The sequence below is a fragment of the Dreissena polymorpha genome, chromosome 8 (genome assembly GCF_020536995.1).
Source record: "Dreissena polymorpha isolate Duluth1 chromosome 8, UMN_Dpol_1.0, whole genome shotgun sequence".
Classification (NCBI taxonomy): domain Eukaryota; kingdom Metazoa; phylum Mollusca; class Bivalvia; order Myida; family Dreissenidae; genus Dreissena; species Dreissena polymorpha.
Window position 1 is genome coordinate 77,918,934 of NC_068362.1, and position 18,670 is coordinate 77,937,603.

Genomic DNA, 18,670 nt, shown 5'->3' on the forward strand with positions numbered 1-18,670 from the left:
TTTCTATGAACGACATACCGACATGTTAAGCGAAAACATTGTGCAAAATGTCATTACTCAGTTAATACATGGTCAAAACATAAAGTCTTCATATATGTTTAAAAACTCCAGTCTAAATTTTGACCTTAATTTTCGACATTATCCAACAGACAGCCATGCTGTTCTTGAGTGTGACTCACCGACTCATAGTGCTAAACATTTGTGCAAAATCATGGGACCTAAATATTGACATCGGAATTTGAAGAAGCTAAACGGTTCTTTATCGTTACACAAAGTCTCATATACATTGTAGATGAACATTTGTTATTAAAAATATTAAATGCTTGGTGGAGTTTTCGTTCCAACCATGATCGAAACAGATGCAGACTGAAAGAGGGACGCACAAACGGGAAAGAGTGATTTTAGAATAACCACTATTTCAATCGGTAATGGGGTATAATCTAATACTTTTAGACTATAAGCATCGAATATTGTTTTTTTTGCTTTGGCAGATAGGGAACAAACAAGGCAAGATCGTCAGTCAGAAAAAGGTAACACTCTGTTTTGCCCCATCGTTTCATAATGAATATTTCTTCTATGTTAATAAATAAGTACTTAAATATTGATAGTTTTTAATATACAACTAGTAATATAAAGAAATTAATGTATGCATTAATCTATCATATCATATCATTCCATATCATATATCATATCAAATCATACATGTCATGTCATTATATCGTATCGCATCGCATCGTATCATAATATCCATATGTAAAGTTGTTCATTGTGATTATTCGGTTTCGTGCGCTTCCAAAATTGAATGATTAACTTTGTCCTTTGCTCATTGGTTTACTGATGATATTTGGATATTTTTCATTACAAGCACGTAATCGAGTAATGTGTTTGTCACGTGACTCAATTATTAAATTTTACGGTAAAATAAGGTAAAGAGTAGTCTCTGCTGGAGCGAATGTTAACGTATTTTATTTTTGAACTAAGTATTTTTGCGTTTTATTACGGTTTATAGTCTTAGTACGCTGCAGCCAACACAAGCACAATTTACTGAAAGGATTTAAAATAATTTATATGGTTGCAACAATCATAAAATATAATTACTAATACATTTGAACACTTTTTGGGAAAATTCTAAAGTATATACAATTAGTTTAGGTTTTAAAATTACATCAGGAATGTCGCATGATTAAAGTCTAAACTGAATAATCATTACTGGAAAATATCGGTCAACTGAAGTGAACGAATTTTGATGCTAAAATATAGTCACGTTAACTTCAATCATAAGAACTTAAGTTAAATGCTATAATGCTAATATAATTACATAATGAAAGGTCTCAATTATCGTGGTCAACATTTATCGTTGCTTATGCACACATTTTAGAAATGGGGCCGTTTCTTTCACCCGAAAACCCTAATCGTGGGTCAGCAGTCATAATCGCAGGTATGTTGGCACTGAAACAAAGAACGGTAAGTCGTTTTGTGCTGAACGGTAAACCATTTGGGCTATATAATAAGATTACAGCTTATTCATATAATCAAAATTCTCTATCGTGGACATTCTTCGGATATACTTCCTGTAAATAAACGTTTCTATAGCATTATTTTGCTTCGTTCTGTTCGGTGACCTAGTTTTTACACAGATAAAATTACGAGTTCATAGACATAATCAGAAGTAAACAGTTCATAATTAACGCATTTCGTTACTTAATGCAAGGGTTGGCATTAAATAGACAGGATTAAACGTAATCACATATACATATAAACTTATGTTAAAAAGTGATTTATGTATCGCATTAAAATTACTTGGATTAAACGATTAATACATCAATCTGAATCGAAATTATACAGTACCTGTCTGGAAAGCCATGGTAATTATTTAGTCTTAGAATATCACATTAAACCTTACGATATAAATACACGGAATTCGGAAAAAAGGTTAACTCTATAAAAACAAAAACTATCAGAAAAATAAATAATTTGGAATAACTCATTCATAGACATTCTGATGGTATATTTTTCTACAAAATGTGGTGTATTAAAGGTGTCGATCACGTGGAATCCATTTTTATTAACGAATATATAGCGAAGAAAGTTGATAGATTTAAGAAATTACAAAGCGTCTAAGGGTTAAATACCAATGATTTTATAAAATACCATTACTTTGGAATAACTCATTTATAAAACATTCTGATGGTTTATTTTCATACAAAATTTGGTGTATTAAAGTTGTCAATCATGTTGTCCACATAAACGACTATATATCGAGGAATTGTTACAGTTTTGAACAATTAAAAAAATATATACGGGTTTAATACCGGTATTTATGATTTCGTGAAATACTATAATGTCAATAACAATGTGCAACTAGATTAAAAAAGCGGAAAACTGAAGACATTTGTCATCAACCTACTTAATATTTACTTTAATCAATTACAGAATAAACTACAATATGTATATCCGTATACCAAAAACTCGTACTGACGAAGCAGTTCAATCAAATTAAGGCAATTACAAGATATGATTTTTTTTTTACAAAGAATTGGAAACAAATCAATTGTTTATTCAATCGCTTACATCACATGTATTATATAAAACAAAGCTAAGAACTTTCCAGTATAAACGCCCTGTTATTCAACAGTGTTTGAAACACTTAGTTATTCAACAGTTTTGGGAACTCTCTGTAATTCAACAGTATTGGAAACGCTTTGTAATTCAACAGTTTTGGGCATTTTCTGTATTTCAATTTTTTTTGGAACGCTCTGTAATTCAACAGTTTTTGGAAAGCTTTGTAATACAAGAGTTTCGGGAACGCTCTGTAATTCCACAGTTTTGGGAACTCACTGTAATTCAACAGTTTTTGGAACTCTCTGTAATTAAACAGTTTTGGGAACGCTTTGTAATTCAACAGTTTTGGGAACTTTCTGTAATTCAACAGTTTTTGAAACGCTCTGTAATTCAACAGTTTTGGGGACTCTCTGTAATTCAACAGTTTTTGGAACGCTTTGTAATTCAACCGTTTTTGGAATCGCTCTGTAATTCAACAGTTTTTGGGAACTCTCTGTAATTCCCCAGTTTTGGAACGCTCTGTAATTCAACAGTTTAGGGAAAGAATGATGTAGATTTTGATACAAATACATATTTTTTGTAAAATGTATGGCATATTCACGTATGCTATAAGAGAATAGGTATCATTGTGTTTTTCAACCACTTTGAGGATCTGAATCGCAGATTACAAACGACAATGGAAAAGCGACAGCAAACCGCGAGAATACATGTCCAGTAAATGCAACGGCATCTCGTGAGTGTCGTTTTTTTTTCTTCAATTGAGTAGCAAACAGAAAATTATATATATATATTTTTTACAAACACGTCGTGCTTCCGACGCTGCCAGTCTCGCGTTCGCTAGTAAATGTTCGGATATCGTTGCGGGATATCCACATTGAATATATGTTCCCACAAAAATAAAAATATTCCTTTATTTGGAATGTTTATGAGTCTTTAACACTGTAGCCATAGTGGAACTTTTATAGAACATACTTCTCTATAATTTAAGTTGTTACATCAGATTCCAAAGATAAAGAATCTTCAATAAATTTAATGATTTATGAATGTTTTCAGTTGTTTACAGTGCGGAACAAATGTTAGTTTTAACCCTACAAAAAAACCTTAACAAAGTTTTCTTAATCAATAACAGGTATTATGGAATTTAAAATATACAATAGTAAAATTTACTTAGCCAGAAGACATGAGCACATGGGGTGTTTTAATATGAAAATTTGAAGAGTTTGTCATTATTCCATACGGAATTTTGATTCAAGTTGTGTTGTAGTTGGTTTTGAATTGTTCGTTTAGATTTTATTTTATAAAAATAGGCAACCAACATCTGGATTTTGAACATTTGCAATAGTAATAGTGTTAAGGTCAAAACGTGTAATCGAACGTATAATTTCGGCGGTTTTCAGAACTGGTACAACCAATCCGAACCTCTCAAAGGAAGCTAGCAATAAATATGAGTTACCTTCCGTTAAAATCATGAGTCTTTTTAATTGTTTTCATTTTTCAATTACTAATATATAAAATGATATGCCTTTTCAAAATTTAATGTTTATTTACAAAAAAATTTAACTTATACAAGTTTCTAGACGAACTCGGTGATGATTGATACATTAAGGTTTTCGAAAATCCGATTGGATATTTGTAAATCAAACCTACATCAACTTTTGATTTTAAATACCAAATAAGGCGTTTATTAGCTTAACGTTCGAAAAGTTAACAAAACCAGCTAGTTAATATAAGATATCTATACTCTGAACGATCGAAGTTTCTTTTCCGGGTTTGGTAGAAGAATAACTAAAAATTCATTTTATACATTAGATACCAAGCCTGTTACCAGTATTAAGAAATTGATTAAATTATTAAGGTTAAATATGTTTATAAAATTTGCAAAATATTTCATCTTGACCTACCGCAATTCCTTTTTTATTTATTTTTTTATTTTATCAACTTATTCAAAATACCAATATTAAACTGCTCATGGATCTTTGACTGGAAGTTTATAGCAATCGGAAGTGGTCACTTCCACACTAATCATCAAGCGCGGAGAGATCAAATCCCAAGATAAATACTGGATGTGTTAAAGAAAGTTTTATGCATGAAAAGGTACCTGTCGCTGGATGTAAATAAATCTATAATTTATCAGTTATTTATCAGTTTAAAGACACCATTACTTATTATCTATGATTTTCTCCATTACGTTACCTTTACTAATATCTTTACCATGAAATGCCCTATACAGTTTTATAGGCGTTTATGATACCAAGTAAAAGGAGAGGTTCATGAAGGTGTTTAACTAAGTATTTTATATCACGAACGTACACGTTAGAGCAAGATAGGAAACACAATAAAAAGTGTTGGAGGTGTATGTGAATAAAGTAATTTCAAACCTGACATCTAATTGTTTTGTAGCAGAAGTATTTTTGTTGGTTCACTGTTAGCAACTGCAAGAGTAGACCCTTATTGGTTTTCATAATTTACTAAAGGCACGCCATATTTGGACAATATTTGTATATAAACCGAATAATACTATAATCAGATTTTAGATCACAACAATTCCACTGAAATGTATACTTAGTACATATGTAGAAAGGAAAAAACAAAACATTTTCTTAAAATATCTTTCACATGTAACAAACGAAATATGATTAGGTTATTGATAGAAAATGCAAGTTTAAATGCAGTCCAAATACATTTGTCCGAAAGAACTGCAGTTTAAATGGCCTCCTTTTTTCCTGATTCAGTAGCATATCAGTTTATATGAAAGTGTGTTAAACTATATGTCAAACTGTGATTTGAAAAGTGGAAACACATTATTTGTTTCCGTGACCTTTGACATTCTGACTTCATAATTCATGGGTCTCTCTTTCCTCCCGAATAACTGCATTTTAATTAAAAATATAGTACGTATAAATATCATTTAGAGACCAGGTTATTGATACAGGCTTTTCTGATCTTTATATTTTAACTGGTGACTTCACAATAAACAAGCATATGTTTTCATTAGATGGTGCCACTGTTCAAATGTTCAAGTTAATAGGACATATTGTTATTAAGATAAACATGTTGTAGTACCAAACACATTTTCCGTTACAAGCCTCTGTGACCTTGACCTTTGACTTTTTCAAAATCTATTGACGTCTTTGTTTGAATTCAGAAACCAATAGATTAATGTGTATGATCATATATCATTCCATTAGTATGATATTGCGCGGAAAAAAGAATGTTATGTCCCAAGCCCCTGTGGTCTTTCTTTTGACTTGTTCATTTCAAAATAAGTAGTCGTCTTCCGTTGCTCCTATGTCAACATCCTACCAATTTCATGGGTGTACGTGAAAAAATTCTCCACGTACTATTCGAAAACCAAACTGGAACAACATACACACTGACAAACCGACTTGCGTTGAAATATTTTAAAATATAATTATATAACACTTGCATTGAACATATTTTTTCAGCCGCAATTACTATGGATAGAGCCAGTGGTGAACAACTAGCCGTGACTGCCGAAACTGAACCCCGCGACATCTCTGGTTCGAAAATTTATTATTTTGTCTTCATACGACACATGCGTTTGACATTTTTCAGTGGGAGTTTAATTATTTATTCTTCCGTATGTGTTCATTCCCATTTTAATTAGACTCAGATAATAAAAAGTTAAATAAAGGATAGATATTTAGATATATTTATTTCAGTATAAAAAATACATGTAGCATGGTACACAACATAATTAAAAATTTCAACATATCATGAAATACAAATGCAAAAGATCACAGATCAGCTAAAAGATTAGAGCTTAAAAGAAATTTGATAGCAGTCATTTTGGAAAAAATACATAACTATTGCTTCTTTTTATATCATGTGTTAACATATAAAATTGGTGAATCAAATATTAATTACTATCTTAGTGTACCAGGACATGCATTCACATACCCAGGATAGCACAAAAAATGGAATGGGAATTCCCTTATTTCCATTGTGGTCCTGGTGAATGATGACATGTCCTAGCAAGGCACAACAACTTTGTTCTTAAAGATGGTAAACTTAGCAAATTAACATGTGATTAAAAATACACATCATTTTTATAATAATAAACATCACAGGGAGATTACAGGCTTTATTAATAAAACTACAAGCTATTTAAGGTAGCGCACCTCTAATGGGCACATATCCAAATATAATCTAACTAATTATTTTCTTAATCAGCATCATTTCACTGAACTACATGCAAATTTGTAGGTAGGCTTCCCATGCTTTTAAAAAAAATATACCGATTTTTTCAAAACCACCCCCACGCTCGGCTTTTGTCCAGTTTATTTTCACCCCTGGGGTATATAAAAGTTCCATAATTCATTCAAATTTCCAAATATGGGCATGCAGTTGGTGTGTACAGATGCTGTAAAGGTGTTTAAAGTTTAAACAAGATGAAATAAGTATTCTTTTACAGACTTTTATTTTTTACAAATTTTTATCTATGGAAGAGCGCCATGAAATGTAAGTGATTTCAGCCAAGTAAAAATTGGGTCGGTTAAAAACAAAGTGTCATAAAATTCAAAATAGTATCATTTAAGTCATATTTTAAACTTAGTTTTTATAGAAACACTATATACAGCAAAAATACCAAGAAATAGACAGATTTACCGTTTACTTTTTGAAATAAAAATAAAAATGCAACATGCATGGTTCGTATTTTCAACAGTAAATCACCCAATTTCGCCATAACGTTGTTTTAATTTTAATAATTGAAGAATGTGCATAAAAATTGCAACATATTTAACAATAAATATAGCTTATATGCCATATTAAATCAAATTACGTTAGAAAATAAATAAAACGCGTCGCAAAAAAGTATACGTCGTCGGCAGGATTCGAACCTGCGCGGGTATATCCCAAAAGATTTCTAGTCTATCGCCTTAACCACTAGGCTACGGCACCTAATAGTAGGCTCTTCAACCTTCGAAGAAATCGCGGGAAATCATTAGAGGTGCGCTACCTTAAAATATGCTTTTTTACTGCAACCTTAAATGTCTGTAAGTTGGGGGAATCTTTTATATCAATCGGTAAGCTGTTCCATAGAGAACATCCCTGATATGAGAAGGACATTTTGCCAAACCCTTTTACTTTCGGGATACTGAAACATGACCCTTAGCTAAATCTAGTATTATGGTTATGAACAGTAGTGGCTAATATAAAATTCTCATTCAAGTAAGTAGGTGCAGAACCAGAGTTTATTTTAAAAACATGGTTAAGAATAATCTGTTCTACTCTTTGTTCAACATGTAACCAGCCCAACTGGTTAACCTTGTCCTTTGCTCATTGTTTTACTGATGATATTTGGATATTTTTCATTACACGCACGTAATCGAGTAATGTGTTTGTCACGTGACTCAATTATTAAATTTTACAAAGGTAAAGAGTAGTCTCTGCTGGAGCGAATGTTATCGTATTTTAGTTTGGAACTAAGTATTTTTGCGTTTTATTACGGTTTATAGTCTTGGTACGCTGCAGCCAACACAAGCACAATTTACTGAAAGGATTTAAAATAATTTATATGGTTGCAACAATCATAAAATATAAATATTAATACATTTTAACACTTTTTGGGAAAATCCAAAAGTATATACAATTAGTTTAGGTTTAAAAATTACATCAGGTATGCCGCATGATTAAAGTCAAAACTGAATAATCATTTCATGAAAAAATAGGTCAACTGAAGTGAACGAATTTTGATGCTAAAATATAGTCATGTTAACTTCAATCATAAGAACTTAAGTTAAATGCTATGATGCTAATATAATTACAGAATGAAAGGTCTCAATTATCCTGGTCAACATTTATCGTTGCTTATGCTCACATTTTAGAAATGGGGTCGTTTCTTACACCTAAAAACCCGAATCGTGGGTCAGCAGTCATAATTGAAGGTATGTTGGCACTGAAAACAAAGAACGGTAAGTCGTTTTGTGCTGAACGGTAAAACATATGTGCTGTATAATAAGATTACAACTTATTCATATAATCAAAATTTCATATCGCGGACAATATCCAGATATACTCTTGGTAAATAACGTTTATATAACATCATTTTCTTCATTCTGCTCTTTGACCTAGGTTTTACACATATAAAATAACGAGTTCATACACATTATTAGAAGTAAACAGTTTATAATTAACGCATTTCGATACTTAATGCAAGACAGATTAAACGTAATCAAAGTATTCCAAATAATAGTTACCTACTGATGTGGAATTTTAGCAGATATTTGTTACGCATGATTAGTATGACATGTCAGTAGATTAGAATGTGCTTATGTTCATGGAACGCTCTGTAATTCAACCGTTTTGGAACGCTTTGTAATTCAACAGTTTTGGGAACGCTCTGTAATTCAACAGCTTTGGGAACGCTCTGTAATTCAACAGTTTTGTTAAGGTGTTGAAGAGTGATGTTGATATGTAATTTTCTGTAAAAATATCCTTAATATACGGTGCATTCACGTATGCAATCACATAATAGGCATCATTGTGTGTTTTCAACAACTTTTAGGATCTGAATCGCAGATTACAAACGACACAGATGGGAAAGCGAAAGCAGACTGTGAGAATACATCTCCAGCAAATGCACCGGCGTCTCGTGAGTGTCGCTTATTTATTTTTGTCAATTGAGTAGCAAACAGAAGACACGTATATATATATATATATATATATATATATATATATATATATATATATATATATATATATATATATATATATATATATATATATATATTTCTCACGAAAACGTCGTTCTTCCGACGCTGCCAGTCTCGCTTTCGCTCGTAAATGTACGGCTATCGTTGCGGGATATTCACATTGAATATATTGTCCCACAAAAATAAAAATAGGAATTTGTATCTCGTTTAATTGTGTCTACTGTTATAAGGCACGCTAATTTATTAATGCTTTGTTTACGAAATATTTTGCAAAACATTTGTCTATTTGGAATGTTTATGAGTCTTTACCACTTTAGCCATAGTCATACTTTAATAGAACATACTTCTTTATAATTTAAGCAAAGTTGTTGCATCGGAATTCAACGATAAAGAATCTTCAATAAATTGAATGATTTATGAATATTTTCTTTTTAATTGTTTTCATTTTCCAATACTAGCAGGTTAAATGATATGCCTTTTTCAAAACTTAATGTTTATTTACAAAACAAATAACTTATACAAGTTTCTAGAAGAACTCGGTGATGATTGATACTTTGAGTTTTTAGAAAACCCGATTTCATATTTGTAAAACAAAACTAAATCAACTTCTGATTCTTAATACCAAATAAGGCGTTTATTAGCTTAACGTTCGAAAACTTAACAAAAACAGCTAGTTAATGTAAGATCCCTATACTTTGAAAGATAGGAAATTGTTTTCCGGGTTTGGTAGAAGAATACCTAAAAATTTTTTTTATATATTAGATTCAGAGCCTGTTAACCAGATACTATAAACAATATTAAGAAATATATTAAATTATTACGGTTAAATATGTTTATAAAATTTGCAATACATTTCATCTTGACCTACAGCAATTTCTTTTTTATTTTATCATTGTATCAACTTAATCAAAATACCAATATTAAACGGCTCATGGATTTTTGACTGAAAGTTTATAGCAATCGGAAGTGGTCACTTCCACACTGATCATCAAGCGCGGAGCGATCAAAATCCAAGAAAAATACTGGATGTGTTAAAGAAAGTTTTATGCCCGGAAAGGTACCTGTCGCTGACAGTGGCGTAGCCAGACCCAAAATTTAGCCGAGACAGTATCTTAGGTCATTCTAGGGGTGTCCGGTGGCAAGCCCCTCACCCCGGAAATATTGTTAGATCTAGAACGTCTCTGGTGCGTTTGAAAGGCCATTTAAACCACATTTTATACCTAAATTATTGGAATCGTGGACGCTACATGTGATCATTTAGTATCAATTAAGTTACCAAAAAATCTGCTACAAGTTTATTGTCAATTTTAGATTGAAGTGACAGTGAAGTAACAACCTTTACTACAGAAAAATAGTCATAAAATTCATTTGAAGTCAGATAGAAAAAGAAAAAAAAATAGACGCAGCTCTCTAATACAAGCCATAATATGTATATGGATATTAGAATGTGCTTCATATATTTATTATTGAAATACTTAAATAATATAGATCTACCTTATAATATGAAGTAAACAGATCTATCAAACATTTTAGCGAATAATATTTCATATATTATGAACAACTTTTTCACTGTCTGATCATGTTTTATTATTCTTCAACTTTTAAATATCAATCGTATTGAACGCTAATCCAACTCTTCTGTCTCCAGTCGAATCCCACATTTGAAGACTTTGTTTTCGATCAACTGGAATGTGTTTATGCACAAACATTAAAGCGATGCCATTGACATGCTTCTATATAATAACATTTTATTTACTTTAGATATTATTCGTTATGAGTTTTTTCAAAAATTTTATGTTTGAGTTTACATCAAATCAGCTTCCGCAAATTTGCTTTTGTAGTTCAGATATTAAGTTCACCGTGAACAAAATCATGGACGATTTTTTCCATTTAGAGCTTGAAAGCACCATATGGCTCTTTAAAAAAATGTTTAATTACATTAAATCAAAAGCGTTTTCAATCATAAGCACATAAAAAAGGATCATTGATGGAACAGTTATTTGGAAAAAACCGGACCTACCGGGGTTCGAACCAACGAAGTGACAATATAATAGGGGTCAATGGATCCAGAGTCTGACGCGTTACCGATTTCGTCACAGGGACGTATTGATTATCATGAGAAGTACAAATATTTAACTTAAATCAGTGAAGTTTTTGGCCATTTTTTTCAATTTTCTTGTGTAAAATTTTGTTTAAGCACTGCGTCATCATTTTCTAATGTCAACAAGGCTATTGTTTAGCAATATGGTCCCCTACCGACTCCACTATTGTCAGAAATTCCACCATTTTCAGATTATTATTATTTTTGGTTGCCATAGCAACCAAAATTTTTGACGTAGGAACAAAATGAAATGACGTGCATAATTTCCATATTGAAATCTATTCATGTTGCAAGTTTCATGAAAAAATATTAAGAACTTTTAAAGTTATCGCAGGATCCAGAAAACCACCATTTTCAGCAGTATTTCTAGTCTATTTGTTGCCATAGCAACCATAATTTTTGACGTAGGAACAAAATGAAATGACGTGCATAATGTCCATATTGTCATCTATCCATTTTTGAAGTTTCATGAAAAAATATGAAGAACTTTAAAAGTCATCGCAGGATCCAGAAAAGTGTGACAGACAGACAGACAGACAGAGAGACAGACAGACAGAAAGACAGACAGACAGACAGACAGACAGACAGACAGACAGACAGACAGACAGACAGACATACAGACAGACAGACAGACAGACAGACAGACAGACAGACTCACAGACGCACAGACGCACAGAGCGCAAACCATAGGTCCCCTCCAGTGAAACCGGTAGGGGACAAATAAGACTTTTACCACCTAAAACGGTCCCGGATTTAACTCGACGCCGGCCATAAAGAGTAGAATACCAATAAAGCCAACAACCACCCAAAGAGTATCTAGGTCCAAAATAGACCCAGACCTGGCCGTAAAACACCCGATTTTAGCTCGGTACGTTCCGTTGTCCACCATGATTATTCCATCGAAGTGTACAGTTCGACGCTTTGTTTAATATACGGATTTTCCAAATCATTTTGCTGAGCCATTTTGGCATCAATAGAAGTTTTAAATTGAAATAATTTTATGCCTTGAAATGAACCAATTGTACTCAATGATAATATTTGTTTGTAAAAATATCATAGGGCCTAAAATTCATTTAATTGCCTCTATTTCTTTTATAGATTTTTTTATTTGACATAAATTTTCCTTTTTTCCTTGTAATCTCAAAATTGCTCTGCAAATGTTAGCCGAGGCAACTGCCTCGGTGTGCCTCAGCCTGGCTACGACGCTGGCTAGAAGTAAATAAATTTATAATTTATCAGTTATTTATCAGTTTAAAGACACCATTGTTAATTATCTATGATTTTCTCCATAACGTTACCTTAACCATCAGTTTTACCATGAAATGTCCTATAGAGATTTATAAGCGTTTATGTCAACAAGTAAAGGAAGAGGTTCAGGAAGGTGTTTCACTAAGCATTTTATATCCCGAACGTACACTTTAGAGCAAGATAGGAAACACAATAAAAAAGTGTTGTAGGTGTATGTGAATTAAGTTATTTCAAACCTGACATCTATTAGCAGCAGTTATTTTGTTGGTTCACTGTTTGCAACTTCAAGAGTAGACCCCCCATTTGTTTACATAAATTCCTGAAGGCACGTCATATTCGGACAAAATATGTATATTAACCGAAGAAGACCACTATTATCAGATTTTAGAGCACAACAATTCCACTGAAGTATATAAATAGTTATCATGTATAAAGGAAAAAACACAGTTTAAAAAAAAATGAATTAACATACGAAATATGATTCAGTTATTGATAGAAAATACTAGTTAAAATGCAGTCCATATACATTGGGCCAAGAGAATTGCAATTTAAACGGCCTCCTCCCTTTCTCCTGATTTAGAAGCATGTCAGTTTATATGAAAGTGTGTTACAGTGTCAAACTATATTTGAAACGTGGAAACACATTATTTGTTACCGTGACATTTGACATGTTGACTTCATAATCCATGTGTCTTTCTCCCCGAATAACTGCGTTTCAGTAAATAAAAATATCATCCAGTGTCCAAGTTATTGATATAAGCTTCTTTTATCTGTTTATTCCACCAGGTGAACGCAAAATAAACAAGCATATTTTTTCTCCACATTATACCACTCTACCAATTTGCATGGTCATAGGTCAACTCTTACAATATGCCACCAAACGAAATGTTCCGTTACAAGCTTCTTGACCTTGATTTTTGACTAAATGATTAAAAAAATCTTCCATTTGACACAAGTAACCACTAGAATAATATTCATGATAATATCTCATACCATTCTAAAGATATTGCGCAGAACAGAATGAATGCCACAAGCCCCTGTGATCTTGACATTTGTACCTGTTTATTTCAAAATATGTTGTCGTCGTCTCCTTACTCCTATTCCAACATCCTACCAACTCCATGGATGTATGTAAAAACGTTCTCCACGTATTGTATACGGACCAACATACAAACCGACAAACCAACTTTAGTTAAGATGTTTTTAAATATTATTATATAACACTTGCACTGTTCATTTTTTTCAGCCGCTATTCCTGTGGATGGAGACAGTGGTGCACAAGTCAACGCGACGGCCGTAATTGAAACCCAAGACATCCCTGGTTCGAACATTTGTTATTTTGGCCTCATACGACACGTGCTTAACACGTTGTTTAGTGGGTTTTTAATAATTTATTCTTCCGCCTGTGTGAATTCATTCCCATTTAAATTAGACTCAGACAATACAAGGTTAAAAGGGATATATATTTACTCTGAACTGATATTTGTTTCATCTCTTCTTGTCTACATTTTTATACTTTTAGTCTTTGGTATTTACATATTGGTTAAAACCTAATTTTAAAAGCTGGCATTTGCTTTAATAAATTGTGTCATTTTATATTGAATCAGGCGTGGGTCCTATGGAAGATAAAGTAGAATACAAACCAATTGCGACAGCAACACCTAAAAACAAAAAACACTTCATGTTTGTACACAATTGTCTTGATTTATTATAACAATTAATAGAAACTCACACAAAAAACGCTCGAGTAAGTACCATCTCTGTTTATATGAAAGTGTGTTAAAGTGTATGTCAAACTGTATTTGAAACGCGGCAACACATTTTTTGTTACCGTGACCTAAGACATGTTGACTTCATAATCCATGTGTTTTTCTTTCCTCCCGAATAACCACAGATCAATTAAAACATATCGTGCGTATAAATATTATTCAGAGTCGAAGTTATTGATATAAGCTTCTCTTACCTTTTTATTTGACCCGGTGACCACAAAATAAACAAGCATATTTTTCCTCACATGGTACCACTGTATCAATTTGCATGGTAATAGGTCAAATTGTTATTAAAATATGCATGTTATAGAACCAAACGAAATTTTCCGTAATAAGCCTCCGGACCTTGACTTTGGACTTAGTGATTAAAAAAATCTTCCATTTGACACAAGTAACCACTGTAATAAGGTGCATGATAATATTTCATAACACTCTTAAGATATTGCGCAGAACAGAATTTAATGTCACAAGCCCCTGTTATCTTGACATTTAACCTGTTTTCTTCAAAATAGGCTGTCGTCTACTTCTTACTCCTATTTCAACATTCTACCAACTCCATGGATGTATGTGAAAACGTTCTCCACGTATTTTTATACGGACCAACATACAAACCGACAAACCAACTTTAGTTAAGATGTTTTTAAATATTATTATATAACGCTTGCATTGGACATTTTTTCAGCCGCTATTCCTGTGGATGGAGACAGTGGTGCACAAGTCACCGCGACGGCCGTTATAGAAACACAAGACATCCCTGGTTCGAACATTTATTATTTGGCCTCATACGACACGTGCTTAACACGTTGTTGAGTGGGTTTTAATAATTTATTCTTCCGCCTGTGTGAGTTCGTTTTCATTTTAATTAGACTCAAACAATGAAAGGATAAATAATGGATAAATAATAACTTTGAACTGATATTCGTTTCGTCTCTTCTTGTCCACTTTTTTTAAACTTTTAGTATTCGGTATTTAGATATTGCATAAAAGCTCGTGTGGTATAGCTTTATTTTATGCTTTTAAAAGCTGGCATTTGCATTAATAAATTGTGTCATTTTATGTTGAATCAGGCGTGGTTCATATGAAAGATAAACTAGAATCCAAACCAACTGGGAAAGCAACACTTGAAAACAAAAACACTTCAGGTTCGAACAAAGTTGTATTGATTTATTTAAACAATCAAAAGAAAAATACACAGAAAACGCTCGACGGTTCCTCACATTGAGAAACTTATTATTAATATAAGTTACAGCCTTCTCTGACCGGTGGATATCATAACAATATTACACATTTTCATAGTTTGCTATCGAAAAAACTACGACCGGAAGTTGAAATGCGTACGAGTTAAGTAACGAGTGCAAAGCACCAGTGATATCACACCACGCATTTAAAATTCCGGTCGTCAAACATTCGGAAACATACTATGGTATACAAGTATTATTTCTGTTTTAAACCTCTTTAAATTTAGTCTTTATCTTCCACTGTCTATAAAATGCGAACTATTACCAATGAAGTTCCGTCCCAAAATCGTCAGCAATGGTTGTCCCGTCGATAAGTTGTACCTCAATTTTCCCCTGACAAACTATCCGCTGAAGCGTGCTCATGGTAACACGGATACGTTGGTGCATGAATTGCATTGAAATTGTGTTCGTGTAAAGATTCTTTGAAAACGGCAACAACAACAATCACGTGTAAATTGAACAACGAATGACAATATCAATTTTCTGATAAAACCGAAAAGAACTTATTTGTAAAACCACATGCTGTAACTGGATTTGCATATTTTGGATTTGTTTATTTATATTTTTATTTATTTTGGTTAAGTTATTGGAGCCTATGGAAACTAAGTAAATTTCACTCATATGTTTAAAGTATTTTGGTGCGTGATTATCATTGATATAAGTGCGATTATCACACTGAATGTACATGTACCTGCTTAACTGTTTGGTGATAGCCGGTGATTGGAATGTGTAACCTCGCCGGTAGTTATTGCAGAATAAAAAAAGGTTTCCTTTTTGCATGTTCGCAAGTTTGTCTGTGTCGTAAATAATTAAGCATATTTTATGAGGCCAAACTGTTACATTGCATATTTCTGAACCTACATCCTGTATGAAACTGAGAACATTTGTAATTTAAACTGTACCTGATAATAAGAAATATCGATTGCCATTGCAAACGAACAATTATCGCCTGATTATTATATTTTAGTCCGTACTAAACCTTCACAAGACATTCCTACCACAGAATCGGACAGCGAAGGTTTGCTTGGGCAGGTAGGTTTACGGATATAATTGTTTAAGCTCTTCGTACACGTAGCTACTTAGTTGACATATACAGATTGATACTAGTTATCACTCTTTCACTCATAATGCAACTTTCATGGTTATCGTTAAATCATCAAATGTTCGAACTGGTCACTTTCTAAACTTTCAATCCTGGTGTACCTTGGAAGGCTATTAAATATCCATTTTACATTTAACGTGGTGTAAATCCAGTGGGTTCATTTGTAGAATTATTTACATTTAAGAAGAAGGCACAATCTTGAAGGAATATCGATACTCGGCTTGCATGTATCGGCTGATTTACAAATTTCACTATTGCTTGAAATGTAAAACATAGGAGGTGTTGTGCAATTATGATGAATTGTAGAAAAAGTATACTAAATGCACGTAATCCAAGTTTTAAGTGTTCGTGTTGAATTTATTGAACTCATCCTTAATTTAAATATCTGCATCGTCTGCCTTTCGCTTGGAGAGAAACAACAACTTACGATTTATGTTTTTGCTATGTAGTATTCTTGACAAATATTTAGACGTCATAATCTGTGTGTACTAGACAATATTGTACGCCCCTCGAATGTTTGGAAGTCATGTGTTATTATTTAAACATAAAAACATAATACAATATGTGCAATTCGAAAACTACTCGCGAATTTGAGAGAGAAGTACATTAGTGCTGAATAGATATAAGTTTATTAAGCGTAGCTTTTCGTAACATGAACCACACTTTTGTGTTAACCTTTGTATCAATGTCCTCGTCATGGAAATAAACAAAATGATGTCATTACACTGAGAGTGTCAGCTTTAAACCGGCAATGCGAAATCAGGATGAAGAATCAGCGGGGTTTTTAGGGGGTTACACACGGGCTGGACAAATCGTAAACACACCGTTAAGAACTTAATTTTTGCAAATATCTCAAGTTATTGAAATACATTTGCAAACATCTTAAGTGCATAAAAGACAGTTTTTCTTGCAGTTTGTGTCGTTATCTTAAGGTATAAGAATAAATCATTTAATACGTCTGAAATCGGTAACACAATTTTATTTCAGGTTGCATGAAGCATAATCGTGCAGTACACATGAAGTTTTTGAACAAGAACACAGGCTTATTAAATACAGTAATTCTGGTGTATTTCACATTGCCATCAGCAGCATAAAAATCTGTCTTTTATGCACGAGTTGAAATTCTTGAAAACACAATCGTTCTAAAAACTTATTTGGAAAAAATCAGCACTTACCGGTGTTTTAACATCCATTAACGTTTAATTGGAAACCCAACAAAGTCACGTGATCCTGCATCCTGAAAATGGTGCTTAAACTATTCCGGAGGGTATAGTTTCGCCATTTAAATTCCTATGATTTGATAAAAAAATATTGAATGTTGCAACTTTCTTTGGCGGAAAGGTCATACATATCCATTCTTGTTCGTCCGTCCTTCCGTCCGTCGAATTAATGTATCGTGGGTAACGCAAAATTATAGCTTTGTCTATTTGTAAAAAAGCATATTAACAACAATTTGAACATGCAATTTCTCATTGAAATCAGTTAGTTGTTCAGACGTTAGTGAAGTTTTTAGTCAAAAGCAAATTTAGACGTCATTAATGTCAAACATCAACATGTATTGCTTCTTTTTATGTTCTGCATTTCAGAAATGGTGTGCGGATCTGTACCGACGTTTACCTCAGGAAGGCTTTATCTACATAGGCGCCTTTGATTTTGATAATTTAAAGGATCGGACAATAATCGAACCAACCTCGTGGCCAACGATTCAAGCGTATGTTGCATACATCTAGTGTTAAACTAAACCAAAGCATGTTCCGTTTTGTGTAATTAACATGTATAAAAGCCTTCACATAAGCGTTTAGAATACAGTTGTAAGCATGTCGTTTACACAAATAGCTACACTCTATAACGTGATATAACTATGAACCATTAAATTTGTTCAGAATGCAATTACGGGATAAATTGTCATCTGAAAATACAAAATACAAGTAAACGTGGGAAACGTGGCAGAACAAAGCCCGGCTTTCTCCAGC

General features: G+C 32.7%; 1 protein-coding gene across 2 annotated transcripts in view; it reads left to right on the forward strand.

Moving 5' to 3' along the window:
• Positions 1-18,670, forward strand: part of LOC127841889 (uncharacterized) — a 67,015-nt gene that overhangs the window by 4,402 nt on the left and 43,943 nt on the right. The window contains exon 8 of one of the 2 annotated variants that reach the window (XM_052371018.1): positions 6,009-6,083. The exons of the other annotated variant lie outside the window; for it this stretch is intronic. Coding sequence (XP_052226978.1) covers positions 6,009-6,083 — 75 coding nt within the window. The remainder of the gene's footprint in view (positions 1-6,008; positions 6,084-18,670) is intronic. 2 annotated transcript variants of the gene reach the window in all.